This window comes from Mugil cephalus, chromosome 14, assembly GCF_022458985.1.
Source record: "Mugil cephalus isolate CIBA_MC_2020 chromosome 14, CIBA_Mcephalus_1.1, whole genome shotgun sequence".
NCBI lineage: Eukaryota > Metazoa > Chordata > Actinopteri > Mugiliformes > Mugilidae > Mugil > Mugil cephalus.
The window spans coordinates 13986191-14008567 of record NC_061783.1 but is presented as its reverse complement, the minus strand read 5'-3'; the positions used below and the strand labels follow the sequence as shown (position 1 = coordinate 14008567).

At 41.9% G+C, this 22377-nt stretch overlaps 1 protein-coding gene across 6 annotated transcripts in view; it reads left to right on the top strand.

The window, feature by feature from the left end:
- csmd3b (CUB and Sushi multiple domains 3b) overlaps window positions 1-22377 on the top strand; it is a 316533-nt gene that overhangs the window by 250959 nt on the left and 43197 nt on the right. For all 6 annotated transcript variants that reach the window (XM_047604800.1, XM_047604799.1, XM_047604798.1 and 3 more), the window contains exons 26-46: window positions 684-875; window positions 2994-3120; window positions 3717-3919; window positions 4381-4572; window positions 4753-4891; window positions 5147-5334; window positions 6293-6411; window positions 6734-6809; window positions 7256-7372; window positions 11802-11915; window positions 12003-12098; window positions 12414-12617; window positions 12844-12968; window positions 13475-13571; window positions 16757-16861; window positions 16947-17065; window positions 17573-17642; window positions 18151-18267; window positions 18372-18581; window positions 19593-19781; window positions 21276-21453. In XM_047604800.1, the coding sequence (XP_047460756.1) occupies window positions 684-875; window positions 2994-3120; window positions 3717-3919; window positions 4381-4572; window positions 4753-4891; window positions 5147-5334; window positions 6293-6411; window positions 6734-6809; window positions 7256-7372; window positions 11802-11915; window positions 12003-12098; window positions 12414-12617; window positions 12844-12968; window positions 13475-13571; window positions 16757-16861; window positions 16947-17065; window positions 17573-17642; window positions 18151-18267; window positions 18372-18581; window positions 19593-19781; window positions 21276-21453 (2977 nt within the window). The remainder of the gene's footprint in view (window positions 1-683; window positions 876-2993; window positions 3121-3716; window positions 3920-4380; window positions 4573-4752; window positions 4892-5146; window positions 5335-6292; window positions 6412-6733; window positions 6810-7255; window positions 7373-11801; window positions 11916-12002; window positions 12099-12413; window positions 12618-12843; window positions 12969-13474; window positions 13572-16756; window positions 16862-16946; window positions 17066-17572; window positions 17643-18150; window positions 18268-18371; window positions 18582-19592; window positions 19782-21275; window positions 21454-22377) is intronic.

Here is a 22377-nt window from a genome sequence, read left to right as displayed (position 1 = left end):
GGTTGTGGTATTATGTTTAGATTTACATTTCATACAGAGGCTGCAGCTTCGTAAAAACTCTCAAGATGCAGTTTTATGAATCCGGATGGGCAACTGTTAACACTAGATATTAGGTTGATGACAGATTTTATTTATGCTCACTAGTAAAAAAAAAAAAAAAAAAAAAAAAAACGTCTTTCCAAATGGCCACTTTTAAGGATTTAGACATGCATCTGCAGCAGTCTGTCAGGAGATGTCTCAAACCCTGGTCCATCTCGTCTTCCAGTAGATCAAATCCCAGTTATGGCCTCATAAGGATAAGCTATTTATACTTCTTTTCATAGGCCGCGCTTCAAAATTGTGCACAAACAGAATATTCTCAATATTACCATGGAAACTGAGCTCAGACAAACTGAAAAAAAAACAACATTAAGTTGGATAAAGGTGTGTACATGTACTAGTATCACTCCTAATAACGGCTTGTATCTTTTTCAGTTTTGTTTTTAAACCGGGATGAGAGCATAACAAGATCTGTGATATCAGCTTAGAAACAGAATACTCAAGTGCGTCAGATATTAAGCAGGAAACATTGCCGTGCATCTGAATAAAACTCATTTTTCTTTTCTGTAGTGGGTCTTTGGTGTCCCTTAGTGAGTATTTTAAAAGGTACATCCTACATCTCTCTCTTCTTCCTCTCCCTGTAGGCTTTGAGTTGTCTCATTGTGAGGATCCAGGCGTGCCTCAGTTTGGCTTCAAGGTCAACGACCAAGGCCACTTCTCTGGGAGCAGCATCACATACAGATGTGAGCCTGGATACACTCTGCATGGTGCTTCCACTCTGAAGTGTATGACAGGTGAAAGGAGAGTGTGGGATAACCCTCTGCCATCTTGTATAGGTATGTCACTTTCTTTGTGAACCATCTTTTTTCATGAAAGCCATTTACGCTTGGAGAAAAGCAGGTTATACGCAGTTATACAAACGCACAAAGGTCTGATTTGAAGCTTGAAGACGGCTCTTTTTTAATAAAAAGACACGGCGGAAAGATGAGGAGTGTTCATTGCTGCCCTGACTTTTATTGGTGTTGCTGTATTTGTGTGTGTCACTCCACCATTTCAATATGTTGGGTCAGAGACCAGTAGTTAGGGGACACATATTGCAAGATGCAGTACATCTGGTGAAAACGTCAAAGCTGATTTGTTGGGGACCTTAACATTTCAACCTTTTACATTTCGACAAGCAAGAATCAAGTGAAGGATATAGCCAGTAAAAAAAATGTTAACACCGTTCGAAGTTTTAAGTTGCATAAAACATCCCTTTGCCAGGTTCTTGCTCTTTAATGCATCCGCACACAAGTGGCTCACTGACTTCTGCGAAGACTCTGCTTACAGGATGCACACTGGAAAGAAAGCAGATGGGGCCAATTTTCTGTGGAATCACCTCCTTGATTTTCTCAGGATATCACACACTGTGGTAGTTTTAAAGTCTCGATGAACAGCCTATTTATTCAGCATTACACCACCTGGGGTCCCCCGGCTCAACTGATGGATTTCCTTTTCCTGCAGTGACCGACTTCCTGCCCTCGCGCGCGCACACATACGAACGAACTTTTCTGTGAAACGTTATTTGTGTCTGTGCTTGTTTTCTCTCTCTCTCTTTTTACGTTACGTTTGCTCTGTGAAGGTTTTAGCGACAGCCCTCTTTGTGAGCGCTGCTTCATAAGCTCATTCTAATCGATCTGGTTTTGCTTCAGACTCTCATGTAAACAGGCCGTTTTAGGGGAAACGATTAACCAGCTCCCTTTTGAGTCTTGACGCCTTTGTAAATATTTCAATTATAACATCATTAGCTCACTTTATTTTCCAAGGCTTTAAAACTGATGGGGAATCATATCCTCACCTTCCAAATATTGATGTCAACGAGTCAATAATGGCATCTCACTGGCGGTGCAATTTCACGTCGGTATGCAGTATCTAAAATGATTCAGACTTTATTTGGATCCATTGTCATTTCTTCCGAATAAGTACCCGGTTGAATGATTGCATCCTCTAATTAAAGCCAGGAAAGCTAAGCCTACACACAGTGACAAGCAAAATGGCTTCTGGTGCAATGTGCCACATGGGAGCCATAAGCAAAAGAGCCGGCCCAATGTTTTAAGGACCTTTCTTCCTTCATTGCTGCCTCTGAACTTTCTGATTTCAGATTCAGCTTAATAAGTCTCTCTCCTTCTCACTATCAATAATGAAAGACTCATAAAAACCGCTGGCTGAAATTCTCTGCATTTATATTTTAGCAGTGACACACGGTGACCTCACCTAACCTCCAGTCTTAATATTATATTTCTTATTATTATTACTCATAGTGTTTCCTTCTTACCCCCTTGGTTCTGTCCACTTTCTTTCTTCCCTCCGTCCCAGCTCTTAATATCGCTCCTATTACCCGGGATAATATATTCCAGTGATGAAGGGAGGTGAGCCTGGGGGAGGAGGAACATGGAGAGGGAAGGATGCCAGACAGGCGATGAAGATTGTGAAAATATATAACTGAGCAGGACAAAGAGAGAAGGGGGAATTATTTTCTGTTATATAATGTGTGGCGGCTTCTTTGGGGAGGATTGCAAGATCAGCACTTTGTCTCTTTCTTCTCCTCTTCTCTCTGTTCCGCTCTTCTCTTCATCTTCCGTGCATAAGAATTCTGAGGATAATAGTCGGCCTCTTCCTTAATGCATCCGTCTCCCTGGAGATCGTTTAATCACCGCGCAGTGGTCACCGAGGTGCACCTAGTGAATCTGATTGCTTTAATAAACAATTGCCACCGACAGATAAATGGCTGACGTGTCATGGCTCATATACACACTAAGACGAACACAGCCATCCATTAGCCGTTGTTTGGGCTGCTGGTGGTGGGTGTGTGATGTTGTGACAATCATGCAAATTATAGTTATAAAACAGGGAACATTTTTTACAGCGTGAAACAGTCTTGCGGTGACTCTTATCTGTGTGTCTGAAACCTGTAGCGGAGTGCGGCGGTCGGTTTAAAGGGGAGTCCTCAGGACGGATTCTGTCCCCTGGGTACCCTTTTCCTTACGACAATAACCTCCGCTGCACCTGGACCATCGAGGTGGACTCAGGAAATATTGTGAGGTAATTATTTAAATTCATTTTACTGTCACTATTAATGCATTTGTGGAATTATAAGATTTCTATAATATGTTTCTTCCCATATTGCAAACAGAGTTTTATATCAGCATTACAGGCTGTGCTAATGGTATGTAATGGTGTTGGAAGTGTCTGCATGTGGTGCCAGATCAGAGACCCAGATCAGTTTCATGAAAGTTCATTTTCTTGTCATTTGTCATTTGCAAAAAAATGCAATTTTACTCTCTATCTTCAGAAGATGTATTGCCTGTGAAAAATGTGGCAATATAATTGATAAGAAACATCCTCAGGACATGTCGCTAGTCGAAATGAGCAGGTGACACAGACACGGGAAATAACTTGTCTTCCTTTTGAAATGTCTGTGATAGTAGCACTTGCAAATGAAAACCCATTTAAGTTACGTTTAGGGACTGACCGTTAGAAGATTAAAGTATCTCACATTTATTTACTCTGTGTACTTTATCTTCGTCATCTATCGAAAAGTTTGGCAACCTCCAAAAATCTTTGATTGTAGTTCTTCCATGAAGATGTTTTGAAAGATTATAGCTGACTAGTTACAACCTCTTTTTTGGAAACTACAGCCTTCAGTTCCTGGCCTTTGACACGGAAGCCAGCCATGACATGCTGAAAGTTTGGGACGGACCACCTGAGAATGAGATGTCTCTGGCAGAGCTCAGTGGGTCTCTGCTCCCCGAGGGAATCCACTCCACACTGAACACAGTCACAGTTCAGTTTGAGACTGATTTCTACATCAGCAAGTCAGGATTTGCTATTCAGTTCTCCAGTAAGTGAAGCAAAGCAATGAAAGAAAAAGACTAGTTTCATATAAAAAGATCTGCTGTTGTTAATTTGATGCCCTTTTTTATGTATGTGGCCTTAATTATCTTATACTTTAATGTCTTGAAAATGTTTTTATGAATCATATACCAGACAGAGCTTGATTCATGAAATAACTGTATAATTTTCAGATTTCCAACTTAGTTTCAAGCTAATTCAACTTTGCATAATTATTCTCTAAGGACTCTCTCTAGGACTAATTTAATGAGCCAGGAATTGTCTTTGTAAAAAAAAACAGTATAGTAGATATTTACATTAACATTGTGTTTAGATAGGGTTAAAGCACTGGCCTAACAGGAATAGATATCCTGTGCGGCATTTTGTGTGTGTGTGTGTGTGTGTGTGTGTGTGTATTGTATTCCCTGGTTTTGACTCAACCCATGTTGTCCATATCCGCTATCTTCCCAGGCTCAGTAGCTACGGCCTGCAGGGACCCGGGCGTACCAATGAACGGCAGTCGTAGCGGAGACGGCCGTGAGCCGGGGGATTCAGTGTCCTTTCAGTGTGACCCGGGATACGAGCTCCAGGGGGACGACAAAATAACCTGCATACAAGTGGATAACAGATACTACTGGCAGCCGAGCCCGCCCGTCTGCATAGGTGAAAAGTCTAACTTTCATATAGTGGGAGTTAAAGGAGTTATCTGTTTCCCATAAAATGATCAAAAGTGTGTTTATAACTCCGCATGGTTGAGCTTGACAGAATATTTAAATTGTATGGCACTTTAAGCGTTTTATTAAAATGGTTGCTTACCTCTGCTTATAATCTCTCCATTCACAGCTCCTTGTGGAGGGAACCTAACAGGCTCCAATGGATTTATACTCTCTCCTAACTACCCGCATCCCTACCCTCACTCAAAGGACTGTGACTGGCTCATTGCTGTCAACTCTGACTACGTGCTGTCACTGGCCTTTATCAGGTAAAGTGAAGTTCTTTGATCAGATTCAGTTGAGCTGCACAAAACTATATTCATCCCGTGCAATAAACATGGCACAATGTAATGAAAATTAAATGAGGCCGGACAAAAGCCCTGTCTAAATCTGAAGTCTTAAAATGTTTGGAGATCCTCCTCTGGTGGTAATTCTATTCAGCTCTTCATAAAAGGCAATCACATCATATATTTGCTCACCCTAATTGCTTTCTCACCCCTTGTCTTTTCGTCTTCTGTCTCCAGCTTCAACATTGAGCCAAACTATGACTTCCTGTACATCTACGACGGTCCAGACAGCAACAGCCCACTCATTGGTAGTTTCCAGGACAGCAAACTCCCAGAGCGGATAGAGAGCAGCTCTAATACCATGCATTTAGCGTTCCGCAGTGACGGGTCGGTCTCTTACACTGGCTTTCACCTGGAATACAAAGGTAAAACATTAACATTACCACTGCGTATGCTTCACTTTAAGTCGCTGATTGAACTGCTGAAACTACAGCAGGCAGCAACAATTCAGATTTTCTTGAGAACATTTTAACACAGAAAAACGTTACTGAAATATAACCCATGTTGAGGAAGCACCCCAGTGTCGGTATCTAATAGTTTATATCACGGGCTAGATGTCATCCTGGCTCAACTAGGCTCAGCACGTTTGTCCTTTTCTGATAAAGAAAATGTGTAAAAACAGAAAGTAGACACATGTCCCGACTGAGAAGGTTTTTAGAGCCGCTTTGAAAAATAATTTTAATATACCCAGCTTGAGGTAGCATCAGCAGGAGCTTTGTCTGTTTTCTGTTTTTCATAAACATGATAACTGGGGAAATTGCTCTTTAAGGTATCGTGTAATGACAGGATACGTGCAAAATGTTTTGAGAACTTTTTTTTTCTCTTTGGACCCAGTGCACTTATATATGCAGCGATGTCTCCCACACTGATGACAGATTGTATCATGCTGATTTCAAGATGAAAAAGAATGATTGCTCTAACCATAAAGTCCCTGCTGAATTAGTGTCTGTTGAAATAGTCTGTCAGGAGATGTGAGTTTGATTTACTTGCACAAATGGATCAACACTGGCTTCATGTGGACCAAGGAATTAAGTCTTAAGTTGATGCGGGTGGCTGGTAATCTTTTAGGAGGGGAGCCAAGCCATAATTTACAAGGTTCATGTAGCATTCAGAAGCCGGGGGTTCAAGTTATCGCTCTTGCTCCATCTTGGCAAGGCAGCTAAGTCAAACAGACTGTTAGAAAGGCCAACAGAACGCCTGCCTCATTTGATTATTTCAAGAGACTTAGTTATTATTAATTTGCCTTATTATTCATGTGTGCCTGTCGCTTTTTCTTTGCCTCATCCTCGATCTAACTCCCTTGTACTCTTTCTCTGTGCACAGCCAAGCTGAGGGAATCCTGCTTCGACCCAGGTGTGGTCCTGAATGGAACAAGGCTCGGATCCGATTATAAGTTGGGCTCTACTGTCACCTTCTACTGTGAGCCAGGTTATGTGCTGCAGGTATGTCTCTGATAATTTGTTTTGTTGGATGTGGGATTTGTCGCTTGGCTATTTAAACGGTTGGTTGGCTGGTTGGTTGGTTGGTCGGTTGGTTGGTTGGTTGGTTGGTTGGTTGGTTGGATAAGGGGTTTGTCACATGGCTATTTGAATGGTTGGTTGGTTCGTTGGTTGGTTGGTTGGTTGGTTGGTTGGTTGGTTGGATTAATGACTGAGTGATTAGCTGCTCAGCTAACACACTTGGTTTGTTTAGTGAGTGGGTGATTGGCGTATTTGGCCTGATGGGTTTTCCTGCAGTAAAGCATTTTCATTTTGTTTTGTTTAGGGTTATTCTACTCTAACCTGCAGTATGGGAGATGATGGCAGACCTGGATGGAACAGGGCGTTGCCCAGTTGTCAAGGTAAAATGCGAGGGAAATGAACCCTGCATGCACACACAAAAAAAACATTTTTAAAGCTACAATTGTCGTGACTGCCAGAGACTGTCATCCTGAACTTCAGTTACATTCATAACTCCTCCATATGCCCCTTCATAGTTGTAGCTGCTTTACCCTACTCCATCTCTGTCGATATGGCTGCTTGTCAACTCTGTCAAGCAATCATTATGGCAAGCTGTATAACATAAAAGACGTCACTATTGGTGCATCGATACTCAAATGTCACCAGGACCGGCAGGTTTAAAACGCTGAAATGCTGCGAATTACAGTGATTCCAGTGGCGCTGATGACCTTAATCAGTATTGTGTGACATTTATTTCAGCACTGTTGTTTTGAGTTCACGGCTTGCTGTTTCCTGTGTATGTGTGTGCGTTTTCAATGTCGTGTTACGTACATGTGTCAATCTCCAGCTCCCTGTGGAAGTCGTTCTACAGGAACAGAGGGGACTGTTTTATCTCCTAACTTCCCAAGAAACTATACTTCTGGCCTGACGTGTGTCTACTCTATATCCGTACCAAGAGAGTTCGGTGAGTTCATCCATACATTTATCACATTTCAAACATGAAATTGCATTCAACTAAGCTGACACACGATTGTTATCAGAGTATAAATTTGGTAACTCACCAATGGGACTTCATTCTGGGACAAGTTTCATCCGATACAGATCAAAAAACACCTCTATATGACATTGGATAGCCCTACAACCAATCAGAGCCATTTGTGGGTAAACAACTTCCTTTCAATGGTGTTCATATCACAAACTTAAATCCCACATCTGATTGGCCTGGTAGATCTTTGCTGGGGCATAATTATTTCCATACAGAGCAAAACCAGATCAACTTTTGACCACATAAGTCTGTGGGCAAGGAAATTTCAGGCTAGCTTCGCTCAGCTCAGCTGGCTAGCATTCAGCATCTTCATGGAACAATAATATCGTAGAATATATATTATTGAACATCATTTTTTAAATATGTTACATAAAAGTTGTTGCTAACTAAAGTCACTTGGCCTTTATTCTTAAGAATGACACCAAGTAAAACCTGTGATTACAATTCTCCTTGACATGTGTTCTCTAATTGTCTTTTGCTCAGTGAAGCAAAGTAATATTAATGCGTATGCGTTTTTTAATGGGAATGCTCCTGGCTCCTCTGAAAGGCTCTTTTGGGGGTTTTAAACTGGAAAACAGAGATAATGCTCATGATGAAAAGAAGCTCCACAAGCTTTGATTCCAGGTCAGGGTTTCGAAATTGAAGTGATCTTTGAAGCAGAGACTGTTTTTATCTTGCCCCGTTGGACCTGTGATCTCTATTCCAACCATAAATGACACATTATGACGATAGGAATATTGTGGGGGATTCTTCACATTAAGTGAGGCCCTGCTGTGAATGCGATCATTAGAGGGAAGGGAGGGCCTGGAAGTGGCCCTGTCACGATGTAACGAGTAAAAATGTGCTGATAATTACCACAGCTATGAACAGTGTACTCTTGAATATCTAATACCCGTACCAAATACCGGTCTATTCATTGTAAACGAGTTAATGTTAGAATGGAATTCAGCGCAAATTAGATTTGGTCTGTGCAGGCGATATCAACATTGATTTAAACTTTATAGGTAGATTTTTTTCTTCTTAAACTAAATAATAAAACAAATGGCATTTATACTCTTATATTTGATTTTCTACTCTTTTCTGGAGCATTCAACCGGATGATTGCTCCAAAAGGATTAGAACATCTTGAACCAGATAGACCGGCTGTAATGCATTTCACTAGCTGTTGGACTGTGTAAACAATTTGATTGTCTTCTTCTGAAGATTTGGTTAAAAGCTCCAGATAAAGCCGGTAAGTGATCCCATTCATCATTCAATTTTCAAAAATGTGCAAATTAATTTCGTCCCTCTAATATCCAATGATCACACACTGAGATCAATGGTTGATTGATCATTAGAGTGACTGCTGCGTTGGGTGTGATTGGAGCTTTAACAAACAATCAGTAACTGATGTGTACAATGTCCAATTATGCCCCGTGGTGTTCTGAATAAATAAATAAATTTACCCGAGGCTCTTGATGCTTATTGTCTCCTTATATTTGCGTAGAGACTCTTGGAGGAATCTTTTGACTGAGAGAAGGTAACATTTGGTTGGCCTACGTATTGTATAAGACACAGAAACAAGCCTTCCCAAACTTCCCACACAGAGCCAGAGACAGATTGTTATGTTAAATGCTGCCCAGAGTTTTTTTTTTTTTTTTTTTTTAAACAGCTGTCATTCTCATATAGAAAATAACTCATCTCAGATTTGCATCAGGCTCAGGTTGAAATCAAGCCACTCGGTGTGCGTGCAAATTGCTGCTTCGGTTTTAACACCGAGTGGGGAACAACCCTTGGCATGTATCGTCTTGGAGATGCCATACCTCCTGTTGAACGATTACGTGGCCGAGGACACCCACTCAGGAAGCTCATCGGGACGCATGGCAGCTCCACAGGGATCGATGCCCAGATTTTCTCCCTCTGATGTCAAGAGCAGAAGAGGCGTTTCAAATGAACAGTGAAATAGTTTCAGTCATCTCATAACGAGTCCAAGGGATGGGTTGAACATTAATTGAACATCTTTGGGCCTAGCAGGTCTCGTGGGGTGGGTGTGTGTGACTGCAGTGCAGAGGTATTTGACCACCAATGAGCCATGCAGTTAACATAGTGTGGTACAACAATGCTGTGATCAATTATCTGTTTAAGTGCACTTAGTGTGTTAGTGCATAGTGTTTATAATGCATGTTGCCATTTTTTTAATCTCAGCATGAGAGGGACATTCGCCAGGGATACCTTAGGCATGTAAGCCGCTCCCTGTGTGTAATGATACTTATTGCATGTAGGTACAAGTAGTCGTACTGGAGTACTTTTTTACCACTGGCTGCAGGTACAACAGTACATTGCATATTGTGTTGTACTACGTATAACTGCGCACATCTTATCTTAAGTGTATCCCACTGCCATGAATCTATGCTGTGTAGAAACGGCTTCATCTGTGAAGTCCTCCACCTGCTGTGCAGTATGTCGATATCACAGCAAGAGCTGATTCAAACTGTAATCACTCTGATTTCCTTAAAATTAACAAATGGCTGCCACCTTTATCTATTTCTGCAGGCAGACAGCATGCTCTTTATGTTCATTATATTACACTGTACTCGTCCAAATGTTCAACCATGGATCAGGTTTTGAGGGCCCGTTCAGACCTTGCATTAAGATCTAATCTGGGTGAGCCGATACCAAGTGACCAGCTTTAGGTGTGTGCGTTCAGACCTGCCAATAAACGGCGTCTCCAGTTTCGCACTCTCTACGCTAATAAACCACAACATCATCTGGAGCACAATAGAGTATTTTCACAGCCACTGTCTCGAATGGATCTCCACCGCTGCTCCAGAACCGAGGACATCTCTGGTTTATGTGTTTACGCCACAGATTAAATTATTATGTATTGATCTCCAGCCTGACGTTAGTTAAACCAACACAAAACTCAGATGATATCTCCCACCCTCTATGGTGAATTCTTATTAATTTTAGTCAACGGCTACAAGGACAGAATATATTAAAAGGCCAGTGCTTTTTCCTTCACGGGCAATCATTTTTAATAGCCAGCGTGTGTTTGTTTTTTTTCCTAATGAATGAGGCAGGAGCACCACTGTTGAGTATAGTCGGATGCATTGCCTTCACGCTACCAAAGGAATATGGACACACGCGACCCAGGCCACCCCCGAATGCGGTCGTCTGTTGAACGCGCACTTGAACTGAGCTGTTAGTCGTCGACTTGTTTGGTGGCCAGGTTCCCTTTTGGACCAGTCGGTGTGAACTGAGCGTTCTAACACGAGGCAAGGTTTTACATGAAAGCAGAGAAGGTGGCGTGTTTGTGTCAGCGCGGCGTGTATTATGCAGCTCAATCTTCAGGAGAAATCTGCAGCAAGAAACAGCCTTGCACAAAGTGACCGGTGACCTTCTTATAGCGGAAAATCCTTGGCAATGTTCAGATTTAATCCTTTATACCTCAGCCTTTGGGGACGGGAGAGGGAGGGGGAGATGTTGAGGTGATATACTGTATGTGTGTGTAATCAGAGGGAGAGAGCTTCGAATGTTGTTAGATATTCTATCCTAAAGGACTTTTTATATATATATATATGTATCTAGTGGATAAACTCGCTTATATTTATGCATCTTCACCTACAGATTTTCATCTTAAGACTACTAATGATTTCTATGACCGTATAGCGATCATTCAAGAAGGGGAGAGGAGTATTAGTGAGAAAATACAGGACCGCAGGCCTCCAGGGAACTGTCTAATGCTACCTGCTACTACAGCAGCACCGTAAAATCCATGGCTTACCAGAAAAATATATTGCTATTATGTTGCAATCCCCGGTTTAATTTGTGGCCACTGCAGGAGTCAAGAGTACCACATCTGTCTTACAACTGTAGCATGTAATCAATGGACAACTGCTGGGATGTTTTCCTGCCAGGGAACATGGGATTGATCCTTGCGGCTTTGTGGGCAGCCCCTGCGACAAAAGCTCAGCCGCGACCACCTTTGTCGTACGACTTGCGTTCGATCTTCCCCTCCCCCCCGCTGACATATGTCGCCAGATGATGTTAATATTAGCAATTCCACGCCAGCTGACAGCACACATTCGCCGTAGCCGAGTTGATCCGGCTCAGGGAGAAGGGGGGGACTGGAGCGTGATGACGATAATGTGAAGTTTTGACTATTAGCTTTGCTGATGTGTAATTTTGCGCCAATCGCTAGCTTCAAATAGAAGTTGACACCGCGGCTTGATAAAATTTAAATTAGGCATCACAGGTTAACTGTATCATCAGAAGGTCGAGCTGTGTCAGTGGTATAGAATAACAATTTGCCACCGTTCACTTGTGATTAATCCGTATATATATGTTTTTGTCTCTTCTTTATCTCCAGTTCTCTTTGGTCAGTTTGTGTTGTTCCAGACGTCTCTGAACGACGTGGTGGAGATCTACGACGGGCCCACTCAGCAGAACACGCTGCTGTCTTCTCTCTCCGGGTCTCACTCTGGTAAGGACGGATGCCCGGCTTTGCATTCGGATAAACGAACTAAACCCCGGCCCCCGTATCTCACTGTTTTCCTCCTCTCCTCTCTAGGTGAATCTCTGCCCCTGAGCTCAGGAAATCAGATTACGATAAAGTTCACCACAGTTGGACCGGAAACTGCCAAGGGATTCCACTTTGTCTACCAAGGTCAGGCGTGCGCAAGAACCCAAAAGTTCATCTTTTAAATTAGCCCTGTCGTTATAAGAAATTGCGCGAATCACAGGATTCACAACAGACGTCCGTAAAGGTCATTTTAAAAACAAATTGTCTCACAGTGGCGAGAAGTTGCCACTCCGTAAGAATTGATTTAACGTGGGTAACCTTTGTGTTTTTATCATAGGTATGTTTTTGTATATTTAACCTTTATTCACGACTGTATAATCATTCGCCGCGATTCACCGGAATCGACAGCACCTTTAGCACATTTTAACGTTTTGTGGTGCTGTTTCCGTCTTTCCCCAGCTGTGCCGAGGACCAGCTCCACCCAGTGCAGTTCGGTGCCTGAGCCGCGCTTCGGCAAGCGCCTCGGTAACGACTTCGCCGTCGGCTCTTTGGTGCAGTTCGAGTGCAACCCTGGTTACGTGCTGCATGGCTCCACTGCCATTCGGTGTGATAGCGTGCCAGACAACCTGGCTCAGTGGAATGACACCCTGCCGACATGTATAGGTAGGAAAGGATCTTAAAATTACAAGTGAAACAGAGCGTGCACCACACACCTAACAATAGTCGATCTGTCACCCAGCGTCTCCCTCTTTGTAGTGGGGGGGATTATCGGTGTGATTCACCTTCCCTTGCTTTCCCTTCAACGTATAGAAAAAGTATTGTTTTAACCTCGGCTTTTCTCTCCGTTCCTCTCTCCTCTGCCCTGTTTACTCGTTTGCCTCTCCCCCAGTTCCCTGCGGGGGCGTGTTGACCTCTCGCCGTGGGACCATCCTGTCACCTGGCTACCCTGAGCCGTACGACAACAACCAGAACTGCGTGTGGAAGGTCTCCGTTCCAGAAGGGGCTGGGATACAGGTAGTACTTTTCACCCGCTGCTTCCTGGCTGACCTATGCATCATTGGCTTAAAAGCTGAGCAGGCAGGATCTCGGGGGTAGATAAGATATTATTAGAAGGATGAATGGATGGATGGTTTCTAAGAGAGGGGCCATCCAGAGATAACCAGATAGCATCTAATCATGAAAGATAGGGCCTGATTGCGTGTAAGCTAAACTGCTCTCGCGGACAAATACAAAGGCAAAGACGCCTCTTACACGGCGTGCAGGCCTTTCACAATATTTGACACGCACCTCAAAACATTTTTTTTTCCTCTAATGTTTCAGTATTTCAGGTGAAGTTTCCCACTCTGTTACAAGCTGATTATTTTTTGTTGTTTTACATTTGCACTGACCATTTATATTTTTATTATATTAAATTATATTCAGACGTGTTCAGTTTTTTACTGATGCAATCAAATAAATAAAAAATAATAAATGCTAAAAAAAAGTTCTCTTCTTGGTCCTTTTTTTTTGTTTCTCTCCAGATACAAGTTGTGAGTTTTGCCACCGAGCATAACTGGGACTCTTTGGACTTTTACGACGGTGCCGACAACCACGCACCGAGACTGGGCAGCTACTCCGGTAAACAGTTTTTCCAATGTGTTCTTATACTTTCAAAAGTATGAATTAATATCCATCACATCCAATTTCACACAGAGCACCAATAGAGTTTTAAATCCCACACTAGCTGAAAAGAGGAGGAGCCATGGTGACAGAGACGTAGCAGTACACTACCTATGGCCACTAAGTTCGTCCTTATTTGCTTGCTACTAATTTCGTTTGTGGTTATAAGGAAGAGTGCTATAGAATCTACGATGCATTTAAGAATTTTTTTATGATCTTGGTTAAAAAGAAAATCATTCAGACATTCAGAGGGAAAAAAGACAAGGGATGTACTCAATTCAAGTCAAATTTATTTATATAGCACCTTAAAAAGACTTAGAGCCGAGACAAAGTGCCGTACATGGATAAAATAAGAGCATAAGACATAAAACAAGCAATTAAAAAGCAATAAAACAATAAGAGCAATAGAAAATGCCACGGAATAAAAATGGTTTAAAGACAAGTTTTAAAAATGGACAGTGAGGCTTGTTGTCTGATGTGCAGCGGTAGGTTATAGATAGATATATTATGTACTGTAGGCACACGTCATACACACCTCAACGGTGTTTTTGAAATTACTTGCTGCCCAAAGTGGTGGTCCAGAGTCCAATACTGTCTCTTTGAGAGATACCTGTCACAGCAACACACATTTGAGCGCGTCAAAATACATCTAATTTTTTAAACGTGTCCCCTTTACAAACATTCATAGTCCAGGTACCAAAATAAAAAAGACGAACCACGCTGTGTTGTGACCTGATCAAAGCAAATATTCCTTGACAGTTAAATAATGAAAAAACATTTCTGACCATGTTGCTCCCTCCTACGAGCGCAATTAGAGCTAAACTGGCTGCTTCCTAAGTCTCCCAGCAGGAGCTGAGTTGCACACCCACTGACACCTGCTTGTTTATCTGTGATTCCTTCAAAGACATATGAGAAATTTCTCTTGCATAACTAATTGAGCCCCTCGCATTTATTTTTTTTTTTTCAAACGACCCACGAGATGGTCTGTCAAACACCTTCATTTCCGGATTAATACAATTACTCAGGTTTCTTAATACTTCCAAAATTATTAGCTGCACTTTTAAGATAACTTCCGTATGCATATGCAAATTACCGTATGTTTAATATATACAGCTCCTCTGGATATGTTCAATACGGTATAAAAGTTATGCTTTTCTAGTTGCAACTGATCACTTTTTTTCCTGTTTCCTGTTTTGTAGCTTCTGTGTATGATCATAACTCCCTCCTAACCACAGACTGTATCTAAATATGGACGGGTTTGGAACCAGGGTCTGCACATTACAGATGACCCGCCCACACTTCCATTAGACTCACTCGCATTTTCGTTTGATTAATCCTGCACTCTGCTCTACCTCCACCAGTCACAAAGAAATGCTGAATTATGCACTGTACTTAGTATTTTTTTTTTTCTTTGCTCTCACGATCCTACGAGACCCCTTCACGGAGAGGTTGGCATGGCAACTGGTAGTTACAAAACTTAATGACACTTGAACATGCATCAGCATTATATTACCCACCTAAAACGAGAGAAACAAACCTTGGAGAAAAGAAAAAAAGACATTTATTTTTTGTGTTTTAGTGGAGTACAAGCCCCATCCACTGACACGAAAGAGGAGATCATGACCTAGGTCACCAGCCACCAGGGGGGGCTCTACTTGCTTTTGACTTGGCTTTTTTTAGTAGCTGTTCTGCTGTCCGTCATCATTTACAGTCTATTTTTCTACCAGGTCAGAGTCAAACCTGAATGCGAGGATGTTATTTTTTTTTTTCTTTGCGCTGTTAATGGTTCGCTAACAAGTGACAAACAACCAGAAACTCTCAAAGCTCAAGGAGTGAATGGAGGTGAAACTGTTTCGGGAGGAATGTTTAGACTGTTGTTGAGTTTCCCAGTATCACATGATGGCTTCATTTACTCCTCTTTCAAATCATTTTGTCAGTCACTTATGTTTTACACTTCACCATGCATATTGTATAAGCAAAAAAAAAAAGTGCTGCTTTTCTTACATGGGGGAGAACCTGATAGAGCGCGAGGATCAGAGTGCTGTATATTAGTGTGTCATTAGTGCAGCTGGTGTTTCCACAGGGGTGTTACAATGGAAGTGCCTGAGCTCCAGCAGCTCATATTCATTTAAAGAATATGTACTCAGTCCGGGTTGAAACCTTCCCCTGGATTCACTCAGTCATATAATTCAAACCTCTGCGCAAAGCCACAGTTGGCATCTTCTGAGGGCTGTAGTCGTGCTTTTAGGGCGGCTAAGTCGTCTGAGCATGTCCTCGTCGGTCGTGTTTAATAATATACGAGAGGCCTTGATCTTTATGAATCTTTACGACGAACCGGAAAGGAGGTAATATTTCAATGACACGACACTGATGACAAGGATTCTTTTTTTTTTTCGCCCCATATAAAATGTCATTAAAGTCACGCAGAGCAATAATAAAACTTTTATTTTTTTATTTGGGTTAATTACAACTCTTAATTAATTCTGTCACAAAGCCCTTAATAACCGTCATGGTTAAATCCATGCAGTTAATTATTCATCATCATCCATTAATTATTATGAAGGAGAGAAAAGTTATTTTTTATTTTCCAAAGTGATAATGAATGATTTTTTTTTTTTTTTTTTTTCTGTAACGCGAAAATGACCAGCAGGGGTACTATTCACAAACCTGCTAATTAATTCCTCTCAATAGGCAACCGATAACGCGCGCCGTCCTAATTCACTGTTCATTCAGATGATTATGTCTGTAACTTTTTTCCCCCACTGATAAGGATTTTAATACATGGTGTTATATGCATCACATTGTGAAGCACGCTGACAGAATTACACTGTTGCTAGTGCCGCACCGCTGCTTTGGCTTTGTACCTTTCCCTGCCAACCTAAGTAGGTCAAGCCAGCATTTGAAAAGTGGTTTCAAATATAACAGATGTCTCAAATAAAAGTAAATTCCCCCCTTCCTCCTTCGAGAGGGCGCAAAGTGAAAGAAAAATGTAGGTGAGGGAGGCCTTTGTTGTTTCCTTTGCTGTCAAATAACTAAGATCACTTGCTCTCGAACCTCCGTTAAAAAAAATAAAAAATAAAATGGAATGAAAGAAATGTGATTGTGGTCCTCTGCTCTTTCTCTTTCTCTGCCCCTGCTTTCAGGCACCACCATCCCCCCTCTCCTGAATAGCACATCTAACAACCTCTATCTCAGCTTCAGCTCGGATATTAGTGTGTCAGCTGCTGGATTTCACCTGGAGTACACAGGTACACGTTCACCTCATAAAACAAATAAGCTGCAGCCAATGCAATTTGTCCAACGTAACGATTATGATGATGTGTGTTTGATCAGCTATCGGTCTGGAGTCGTGTCCAGAGCCTCAAACTCCAAACTATGGGATCAGACAAGGAGACAGATTCATGGTGGGGGACGTCGTGCAGTTTTCGTGCGAACAAGGATACTCTCTGCAGGTAAGAAGTTCCGCTTCTTGCACGGAGCCGCGCGCTCCGCTGAGGGGACCGGGTGCAGCTGGAGGATTTTTTTCATTTCCGAACGCACGCTAGAAGTTGTTCGGCGCAAACCAACCGACGGTGCCAGATGTGTTTGTGAAATCATTAAAGTCTGCTCTGCCTCTCTGATGTTCCGCCATTCATTCTTTTTTCATATCCCCCTGGCTGCACAAACCAAGAACTATTTAAACCGAATCAAAAGGAAAACCCCACTCTCGGGTGGTTTTCCCCGGCTCCGACTAAACACACAACTCTGGTGTGGTGTGCACAACTCCTGAATAATGCATGTCTCTGGTGTGGTCTTCCCAATTCCTGTGCAGTATACTGTGGAGCTCTAATGGAGGTTTGTCTGCCTCGTGCTAAATATAAAGGCGCGCTGTGTTTATATAGATCTTGTCCTGTTACTGAAGTGCATGGAAACAAAGCGTGTAAAGACTTAATAACTGACAAAAATGTGGTTGCTTTTAGGGTAACGCCCACATCACCTGTATGCCTGGACCTGTTAGAAGATGGAACTACCCTGTACCACTGTGTCTTGGTAGGTGTTGTTTGACAACACACACACACACACACACACACACACACTGGTTATACTGAAAGAAGCTGCAGAACTGATGCAAGCAGCCTCCACTTCTTCTCCGGCTCTCTGTAAAACAAGCCGTTTGATCAATTTACTGTTCTGCAATGAGGCGATAATTTAGTATTCGGCGCAAGAATATGATTACGCTTTTCAACTCAGAGAAAAAAAAAAAAAAAAAAAATCAGACTCCGCTGTAAACACGCCGAGCGTACAACAGACACCAAGAAGCGAGCTGGAGAAAACAAGCTTCGGACACATTTGCACAATGCAAATTTAATTAGGAGGGCATTTATTAAAGGCTCCGCATATTCATGTGCCATTTAAAGTGACGCAGGAAGTTCGAGACTGGAGTTTTCAGAAGGGGGAGCATGTTTGCCGCTCGCTCTGAGGTCAGACTCGCGGACTCACCGTTTCCCCTTTGTTTCCTTTTTCCTGTGTGTTTGTTTGTGTGTGCTTGTGTATGCAGCCCAGTGTGGTGGGTCTATGACAGATGTAAGTGGAGTCATTCTGAGTCCGGGTTACCCTGGCAACTACCCGAGTGGGTTAGACTGCACATGGACAGTCACCTTACCTGTTGGCTTCGGTGAGAAACACTGTCAACTTTTCATTGAGTCAAAAATATGTTTGTAGTGTTTGTGTCTCCGTGCAGATGCTTGTGTCATAAGTCGGGTTATTTTTTTCTCTCAGGTATCCATCTCCAGTTTCTGAACTTCTCCACCGAAGCGATCCACGATTACTTAGAGATCCGCAGTGGAACGCTGGAGACGGGAACGGTCATCGACCGGTTCAGCGGCCCGGCCGTGCCCAAGCCTCTGTTCAGCACCACCCACCAGAGCAGCTTCTTTTTCCACAGCGACTACTCCCAAAACAAACCCGGGTTCCACATCACCTATCAAGGTAAATGTTGTCTCAACAAGTTCCTCTCCAGCATCCTGTTTACGGTGATCGTTCCCCAAGCAAAGAAAACAAGGGCAGACATCCGACCGAGCCGCCTGTTTAGCCGCAAACAGTGTGACTGTTGCCTGCGCGGAACCGAGCGTGACCTCATTTCTCAACCACAAAATTACCTACTCGATAAATATGTTTCTCGACTTCATAAGAGGCTTGCCAAAAAGATTACAGGGTCCCCACAGGTCCTCAGTTTGGATTAATTTTAGTGGCGAGGCGAGGTTTTTATTTATTCTGCTTGGCTCTAATACGGTTCTGAACAGACTTATATTTATTATGACAGTTCTTGTGGATAGTCTAAATTTGTTACGCCTAATTCCTTTAATGGGAAAATTACAGTGGCTGATGAATAATACCTTTTATCTCCTGACAGCGCCACTGCCAAAGTGTTTCAAAATAGAAAAAAAAAATAAGTGAATACCAGCGGTTTTTATTATTTCTCCGACCATTGCCGCTAATGTTCGTCTTTCTCAACGACGTGTCTTTCTTTAGTCGCAGAAATCCCTGATTCTTGACGCCCGTGCAGGGAAAACTTAACGTGACTATTAACATTTGAATGGCCAATTGTTAGATTTAATTTGCCAATTTTGCCAACATCTAAAAAAATAAAAATAAAACAAGTTGGTTTGAATCTACATTTTTCTTCTCCAGCATGTCATATTTCAGTGATATTAGGAATTCCGGCTGCAGACTGCAGAAAAAAAGCATGAGTTTTGAACTCAAACAAGTTTGAGCTGCTTTAAAGGCATCACGTAGTCCACTCGTTCCTGAGTCCTGGAACAGTAGCAGCCTCATCTGAATTTCATGTGCTGGCTGACTATCGATTTTTCTGTATTAGTAATGATGTATCTTTATGTAACCGACATTTGTTTTTGTTTTTGTTTTTTCATATGTTGCAAGAGAGAAAAAAACAACTAATGTTTAAGTCCACTTTGGCGTTGTTGCAACTTGTGTCTCCAGCCTATCAGCTCCAGAGTTGCCCGGACCCTCGGCCGTTTCGTAACGGCATCGTGATCGGCACGGATTTCAGCGTTGGGATGACGGTGTCGTTCGAGTGTCTGCCTGGGTATTCTCTGATCGGAGAAGCTTCCCTCACATGTTTGCACGGAATCAGCAGGAACTGGAACCACCCACTGCCACGATGTGAAGGTACCTTACACGGCCTCATTTGCAGTACATGCAGTATGCTGTAGTTCGGGTTCAGTGTTCTATATTTGAGAAAGCAGTCACTTCATTTTCTGTTTAGTTCTGCTAATATTGAATATTCCACTCTCAAAGATAAATAAATGTCAGATTTTATGTAAGGAAATTATGTGAATCCTTAAGAGGATACTGTGAACAGAAGAGTATTAGGGCCACGCATGAGAATACAAAATTAGAGTTTTCTTTTTTATGGAAAAAAAAGTCAAAAGTAGAAATTAGACCTTTAAACTGGCAGTACCGTATGCACATGGTACCGCCAATACTCCACAGAGGAGTAGTGGGGCTTAATTAATAATAAATATTAAAAAATTTGGACTTTTTTCTCGAAATTTTGACTTTTCTCTCAAAAGTGCATGGTGACAAAAAAAAATCTTCCTCCTCAGATTTTTTTTGGTTCTCGTAGGTGGCCATAATACTCTGCCATAGCTGAGGGTATACATAGCTATTATGTGAAAATATTGATATCACTAATGAGCTAATCTAGTTTAATTTACAGCAACTGTTTAATATCTACACAACCAGCAGTGTTTCCTATGGAATCTCAGTTTCTCCAATGTGATTACATAAAAAAAAATAAAATAAAATAGAATTCTACATTACAATGAGAAACTTTCTTAAAATTATTGCTCAAGATCTGAAAATAATGAGTCACTACAAGATACTAAGTCATTATTCTATGAACGTTTCTTATTATTTTCAAACACAAATGCATTACAAAACGAATTCTTTTTTTCTTTTTTTAGAATTAAGTTCTAAATCATTTTGACATGTGAAATAATTACTTTAAGAACATTTCACTTTAGTTTGAGACTCGTAGGAGTTAGTCATTATTTTGAGATACCAAATAATGATTTAGTATTTTATAATGTCCTGTTATTTAGAAATACTAAGTCGTACGTTTCAGATATATTCATGGTATTTTCAGAAGAGTTTTATCTCATGGGCAGAAATGAGCCTGAATGTATAAGCACAGTATGTTTACAGTTATTTCAAGTGTATCATAACGAGTTGGTACTGCGCATTCTGAATATAGGCATAAAACAGTAAGACTGTGTGTGTGTGTGTGTGTGTGTGTGTGTGTGTGTGTGTGTGTGTGTGTGTGTGTGTGTGTGTGTGTAAAGGCCAGGCTGTTGAGCCTCAACACTTGTTCAATGACCTTAATTTAAAAAGAAAATACATATTCATTCTTTGAGCTCTCAGCAAGGATAAGATCACAATACTGATGAGTAACACGCCCGAGAAATACCTGAGCTGCAGTGCTGAGATAAAACTGTAATGACAGTTTATTAAAGGTATTAAGGCATTAACCAGTGGTCATTACCTGACTGATGGGGACATTTCCTCCCTCAGCCATGCACACAATTACCGAAGCCTGACAATCGTGATACTAATTTGCTGGTAATTTATTAAGGGTAATTCTGTTAATATTCTATCTCCCAGCGCTCTGCGGTGGTAACATCACATCATTAAACGGAACCATTTACTCTCCCGGCCACCCGGAGGAGTACCCAAACTTCCAGGACTGTGTGTGGAGTGTTCGAGTTCCTCCTGGACATGGGATATACATCAACTTCACTGTACTGAGCACCGAGCCCATATACGACTACATTACAGTCTGGTAAGTCCTATTTAGTTGAAGAGATGTTGTTTATTTACTCAATTTTGCCGTATTTACCTCTGGTTTTCCATTCTCATTATATGCTCTTTTGCTAATGGTCTCATTCTTCCTCCGCTTCATCTTTTACCCATAATTGTTAATTTTTTATTCGACATAATACTTTAATTTGTTTCTGCACATTCTCAGAACTTCTGTCACCCACATATGCGTTCTCTCCCAAAGTGGATGTCATGCTCCTTAACATCTTTTCAGAGTTTGTCACTAATTGGCTAAATTTCTGCAGGGGTTACTATGACTACGGGCATCTCTCCTTGAATATAAAGTCACTCCGACATAATTTCCTTATTGTCATGGTTTACCCGTTCTTCTTTAGCCATAAGTCCTCCTCTGCCGGCATCTCCCCAATGCTCAGTCGCTCTCTCATGTTACATACATCTTTCTCTTCCTGTCTGCGCAGCCTTGACTTCTATCTTCATCCTTCTTCTCGAGGGAGGCCGCCATTGGCAACAGTCGACATTTTGTCAATGAGCGCGTTTAAATGGCGCTCATATACCATGTTAAATAGTTATCTTCAAGGTCCGAGGTGGCAGCAGCAGAACCGTAAATAGATCTCGCAGCCTTATTTCCGCGGTTGCCGTGTCGCTGCCCCTTCTCTGAATCCCGTTTCCTATAAATAGACTCCGCGGTGCGACGTCACCTGCCACATAGACGTGCAGAGGCGGAGGGGTAAGCAGGGAGGACACATAAACATCAGGGCAGACAGGGTTGGATGCGGAAACATTTCTCTTGCAAATCATGTATTTTTACACGGACACAGTCTGGTTCTTTCATTGGCCTGTCGTGATGCATGCACTGTCAAACACCGGGGCTATTATAACTGAAACCTTTTTTATTTTTAGGGCAGTTTCTTTGTGATATTTGAGG